Source organism: Squalius cephalus, assembly GCF_949319135.1.
Source record: "Squalius cephalus genome assembly, chromosome: 1".
Lineage (NCBI taxonomy): Eukaryota > Metazoa > Chordata > Actinopteri > Cypriniformes > Leuciscidae > Squalius > Squalius cephalus.
The window spans coordinates 11,498,622-11,505,132 of NC_137122.1; the positions used below are offsets into that span (position 1 = coordinate 11,498,622).

The window sequence follows — 6,511 nt, forward strand, 5'->3', positions numbered from 1 at the left end:
GAATAATATAATTTCGATTTTTAGAAGAAACTGCAGCGCTTTTTCACACACACACACACACACGGCAGAACATACACACTTCATATTTTATTAGCAGTCTTTTTGAGCTTTAATATTCACAGTCACTAGTCCGTATCTATATCTGATTATTTGTACAGACCTACTTTTGATTTATTCATCCAACAATTCTGTGACGTTCCATTTTATACAGTAAGTTCATTAGTGACTGGATTCTGTGATTCTGCATCTCGGGAATCAAATGCTCTACATGGTATTTGCAGTATTAAAGAGAGTTAGTTTTGTGAGTTATTTATTGTTGTGTTATAAAGTTGTTAATATTAGTGTAAGAAGGGTATGTATTTAATAGCGGCCCGCTCTCTACACACTCTACATGGCCATTGAATAGAGACAGCAGCTGTTTCTGCAACACACCTGTATCAGTTTATGAAAAATACATATCGTCTCGAAACTGAAACCGGTTTACCACCCAATATTAGTCATAACCTCCGACTAATAATCAGACTTATGAGTTTGTGACCGTGAGATCAGCATTATTGGCCTAGGTGAAACTCTAAGTGACACTGGAATCCAAATGAACCAGTAAAATATAATGTAAAGAGTTAAATAGAATAATCAAATGTCTATTTAAACTATGATATAAATGACCAATAATGAATTGCCGTTTCAACTTGAACTGGAACGCAGCGAAACTTGTGTTTCTGGTGTCCCACGTTCACATGCGAATGAATGGGAGTCATTGGAATTAAAAGTCTAGTGTGACTGGACTGTAATAATGAAATAGTTTTAAGTAAAATAAATTACATTTTACATTAGATAATTGTGTAATTGATCAAATATATTCAATAGTCAATATTCAATAGCTACAGAAACATGGGATTTGTGTCTATAATTGTTACGATTCGGTTGAAACATGGAGGAAGCAGGATCCAAATGCAGCACACTTTAATAAACAAACTCCAGACTTACAAACTCAAATACAGGAACAGGACTCAGGAACAGAACAACCAACATCCACTTAACAACATCAAGAACTCACAAAGACTGAACTAGACACAGGGCTTAAATACATACTGGACTAATGACGAGACAAGGGACACCTGTGAACATTTAAACAATCAACCAATGACAACATACATGACAACAGAAAGGGGAACACAAGGCAAGATCACATGACTAGAACAGGGGATCACATGACAGACAAGAACCAGGAACAATAAACAAAACCCAAACCGTGACATAGCCCCCCCCTCTATGGGCGGCTCCCGACGCCCATCAAAACAAAAACATAAGTTCAGGATGGTGGTGGAGCGGAGGCGGTCTTGGGGGAGGGATGGAGAGCCAGGCACGTGCAGAGGAATAGATCCAGGACATGGCAATGGCGGGCCTGGGCCATGAAGCGTGGGTGGACCAGACAGTTCAGGGGGCCAGAGCAGACCAGGGTGTGCAGGCGGCCAGGGCGGATCAGGATGTGCAGAGGACCAGGGTGGCGAAGACCCCTTGGGTGGCCACAGCGGAGAAGACCCTTTGGGGGCAGCTACGGGGTCATAGGCTGGAACAAACATCGGCTCAGGAGCAGACACCGGCTCAGGAACAGACACCGGCTCAGGAACAGACACCGGCTCAGGAACAGACACCGGCTCGGCGGCGGCCATCTTGTGAGGGGACACAGGCTCGGCGGCGGCTATCTGGTTTGGAAACGCTGGCTCGGCAGACGTGACCTGAACAGTCTCTGGATCGGCAAACGTGACGTGCACAGGCTCTGGCTCTGGATCGGCAAACGTGACGTGCACAGGCTCTGGCTCTGGATCGGCAGACGTGACGTGCACAGGCTCTGGCTCTGGATCGGCAGACGTGACGTGCACAGGCTCTGGCTCTGGATCGGCAGACGTGACGTGCACAGGCTCTGGATCGGCAGGCGTGACGTGCACAGGCTCTGGATCGGCAGGCGTGACGTGCAGCTCAGGCTCGGCAGGGCTGACGTGGAGCCAAGGCTCGGCGGGACGAGACCCTGGAACGATGGCCTTCATGGCAGCACGTGCTGACATCAGAGGGGAATCGGCCACGCTGGAAACCAGTCCTTGACGGCCATAGACCAATCCGGTGGCTGGCTTGATGGTTGGCATGACATGAAGATTCTCAGGCTGGGCACACGAGACGTAAAGCTGTGAAAACTCTGGACTGGACGGGACCAGCAGTGAGGGCTCTGGGGGTACTGTGAGATCAAGGGGTGTTTCATTAGCCAAGCCCACAGTAAATGCCAAACCGCTCAAGGAGAGGGCCAGGTCGACATATACCTCCAGGGTCAGGCCATTATAGTCCTCCGGCATAAATTGAGCAATGTCATCATCCAACCCGCTCCAAAACAGCTCCATGAGCTGGATGTCATCTAATGATCCCAGATGACAGCAAGTCAAAAAGTCCCTCGCATATCTCTCAATGGGCTGGCCATCCTGAAACAACGAAGAAAGGAATTTCCTCAGGGCCTGGTTGCTCACCACTGCTGGATCCATTTTTTGGTGAGTTCTTCTGTTACGATTCGGTTGAAACATGGAGGAAGCAGGATCCAAATGCAGCACACTTTAATAAACAAACTCCAGACTTACAAACTCAAATACAGGAACAGGACTCAGGAACAGGACTCAGGAACAGGACTCAGGAACAGGACTCAGGAACAGGACTCAGGAACAGGACTCAGGAACAGGACTCAGGAACAGGACTCAGGAACAGGACTCAGGAACAGGACTCAGGAACAGGACTCAGGAACAGGACTCAGGAACAGAACAACCAACATCCACTTAACAACATCAAGAACTCACAAAGACTGAACTAGACACAGGGCTTAAATACATACTGGACTAATGACGAGACAAGGGACACCTGTGAACATTTAAACAATCAACCAATGACAACATGACAACAGACAGGGGAACACAAGGCAAGATCACATGACTAGAACAGGGGATCACATGACAGACAAGAACCAGGAACAATAAACAAAACCCAAACCATGACAATAATGGTTTAAAAATAATTATACCATGGTCTGGGTAAATACTCGATTCTGATTGGCTGCAGGGTGTCCATTAAAAAGTGCTAGAGGACACCTAGTAAATACACTGTCAGGCGTAACCAGGGAAACCAAGTTATTGTTTGTAAAAACTTTAGATTTCGATTGTAAAACTAATTAAAATATCAACGAATGTTTTAAAAATGTGTTATTAGGCAAGTGACCATGGTATAAGCGGGTTAATGCTCTTCGAGGTGTCCATTGGCAGGTATTAATGGAGTTCGGCGTGATCAGTACCTCTGCTGCGCATCGGATGGTTCACGCCTCGCTGTCGTCCATTAAAACCTGCCAATGGACACCTCGTCGGGCATTAAACCTTACTTATTATCAGTGTACCTCATTAATGGAAAGTAATTTTTGTTATTACATCAGAGCTCTTTTTATGTGCTTTCACTTCATATTCCTCTCTTTGAATTATTTCTGTTGTACTGAAAATGAAATAACTTTTTCTCTTTGATTTCAGACCTGATGGAAGTGAAGGAGGAGAGTGAAGAACTGAGTGAAGTGAAGGAGGAGAGTGAAGAACTGAGTGAAGTGAAGGAGGAGAGTGAAGAACTGAGTGAAGTGAAGGAGGAGAGTGAAGAACTGAGTGAAGTGAAGGAGGAGCGTGAAGAACTGAGTGAAGTGAAGGAGGAGAGTGAAGAACTGAGTGAAGTGAAGAATGAGAGTGAAGAACTGAGTGAAGTGAAGGAGGAGAGTGAAGAACTGAGTGAAGTGAAGGAGGAGAGTGAAGAACTGAGTGAAGTGCAGGAGGAGAGAGAAGAACTGAGTGAAGTGAAGGAGGAGAGTGAAGAACTGAGTGAAGTGAAGGAGGAGAGTGAAGAACTGAGTGAAGTGGAGGAGGAGAGTGAAGAACTGAGTGAAGTGAAGGAGGAGAGTGAAGAACTGAGTGAAGTGAAGGAGGAGAGAGAAGAACTGAGTAAAGTGAAGGAGGAGAGTGAAGAACTGAGTGAAGTGAAGGTGGAGAGTGAAGAACTGAGTGAAGTGAAGGAGGAGAGAGAAGAACTGAGTAAAGTGAAGGAGGAGAGTGAAGAACTGAGTGAAGTGAAGGAGGAGAGAGAAGAACTGAGTGAAGTGAAGGAGGAACATCATGTCAAAACTGAAGAAAAACCCTTGAGTCGCTCAAAGACTAAAAATATTTTTTTAAAGAAAAGAAGAGCCAAGAAATCTACAACCTGCACTCAGTGTGGAAAGAGTTTCACATGCAAACAAAGTCTTAAGCATCACATGAGAATCCACACTGGAGAGAAGCCGTTTAAGTGTGATCAGTGTGGAAAAAGATTCAGATGCAAACAAAATCTTCATATTCACATGAGAGTTCATACGGGCGAGAGACCACACACGTGTGATCAGTGTGGAAAGAGCTTTAAACAAAAAAGCAATCTTTATGTCCATATGAAGATCCACACTGGAGAAAAGTCATATGCATGCAATCAGTGTGGAAAGAGTTTCACAACCAAAAAAAGTCTTGAGCATCACATGAGGATCCACACTGGAGAAAAGTCGTATGCATGTTATCACTGCAAAAAGAGTTACTCAGAAAAACAGACTCTTGATCTTCACATGAGAATTCACACTGGAGAGAAACCATTCATGTGTGATCAGTGTGAAAAGGGATTCTCAAAGAAAAAATATCTTAAGCTTCACATGAGAGTTCACACCGGAGAGAGACCGGAGACGTGTGATCAGTGTGGAAAAAGCTTCACACATAAAAATAGCCTTAAGAGACACATGAAGATCCACACTGGAGAAAAGCCGTACGCATGTGATCATTGTGGAAAAAGTTTCGCACACTTATCATCCCTTAATCTTCACATGAGGATCCACACTGGAGAGAAGTTGTTCACATGTGATCAATGTGGAAAAACATTTCTTAGGGCATCACACCTGAAGAAACACCTGATAGTTCATATGAAGGAGAAGCCACACTCATGTTCTGTGTGTGGAAAGAGTTTTTCATTGCTGTCATATTTACATGCACATCAGAAAATACACACTGGTGTGAGAGAGTATGTGTGCTTTGAGTGTGAGAAGACTTTTATTACAGCGGACAGTTTAAAACTGCACCATATTATTCACACTGGAGAAAAACCTTACAAGTGTTCACACTGTGACACGAGATTCAGTCGGTCAGGACATCTGAAATCACATGAGAGGATCCACACTGGAGAAAAACCTTACAAGTGTTCACACTGTGACAAGAGATTCAGTCGGTCAGCATCTCTGAAAAGACATGAGACGATCCACATCAGAGAGAAGCCGCACACGTGTGATCAGTGTGGAACAACTTTCTCTTTTAAAAGTCACCTGAAGCTACACATGAAGATCCATACAGTGGAGAAACCATGAGCCATGTTCTTTACTCACTCAAATGGAAAACAATCACAGTCTGAGATAACAGTGAGTAGTTCATCTTTATGTGCTGAGCATTAAAGTCTCTCCTGTGTAAGTTAGTTTCCTAACAGCCATGATGAGCAACAGGACATCTTGGTGGTTGTTTGCTATCTGCTTCCCTTTTTTTATATTATTCTGAGATATTGAGTTATAATTATGAGAAAGTATCTCATTATTACGAAAAATTCTCATTACAAGAAAGTATATCATTATTATTAGAACATTTCTTATGAGATGTTTAGTCCTTATTATGAGAAAGCATCTCGTTATTATGCAATGTTAAGTTATTACGAGGAAGTTTCTAATTATTATGAGATATTAACTCATAATTTTGAGAAGCTATCTCATTATTACAAAAAAAATCATTATGAAATATCAAGTCGTTACTAGAAAGTTTCTCATTCCGAGATGAACATCATTATTGTCACCATTATGTTCTGTTATTAGACTTTTGTTTAAAACAGTTTGTTTTCATTTCTCACTTGTGTTTCCCTGTCTGTTTCCCGCCACTAATCGGTTACCATGGACACTGATCACCTTCCTCACAGCCGCTTGCCGTTTGCGTTAATCATCACCATGTATCTAAGTTCTGCCTGTCTTCAGTTCAGTGTCCGGCATTGTTCATGTTTCACACGCTGTCTCACCCGTTCCTGTATATCCTGAGTTTATATTATTAAAGAAAGTGTTTGTTACTACCTCAATCTTCGTCATCCTTCCTTCAAGCCGTGACAATTATGAGAAAGTATCTAGAAAGTATTTGATTATGAGAAATTATCTTTTATTATGAGTTGTAAGTCATTAATATGATGTAGCTGATTATTATGGGATTTACTGTATGTTTTTTATAATGAGAAGGGATCTTATTGCAAGAAAGTGTCCCATTATTATGTGAAAGTTTATTATAAGATAAAAAGTCATAATTCTGACAGCATTTATCATTTTTGTGACTTACATACTTTTATTATATACTGTAACTGTGAACAGTCTTCCATACTTTGTCCCACGGACATCATGTGACTGAAAGTTTTT

The 6,511-nt window shown here is 42.6% G+C and overlaps 1 protein-coding gene across 1 annotated transcript in view; it reads left to right on the forward strand.

Annotated features, from left to right (window-relative positions):
• Positions 1–6,181, forward strand: part of LOC307162260 (uncharacterized protein) — a 33,509-nt gene extending 27,328 nt beyond the window's left edge. Inside the window, exon 4 of the mRNA XM_079877472.1 lies at positions 3,552–6,181. Within this exon, the coding sequence (XP_079733598.1) occupies positions 3,552–5,437 (1,886 nt within the window). The 3' untranslated portion in view covers positions 5,438–6,181. The remainder of the gene's footprint in view (positions 1–3,551) is intronic.
• Positions 6,182–6,511: the final 330 nt, after the last annotated feature.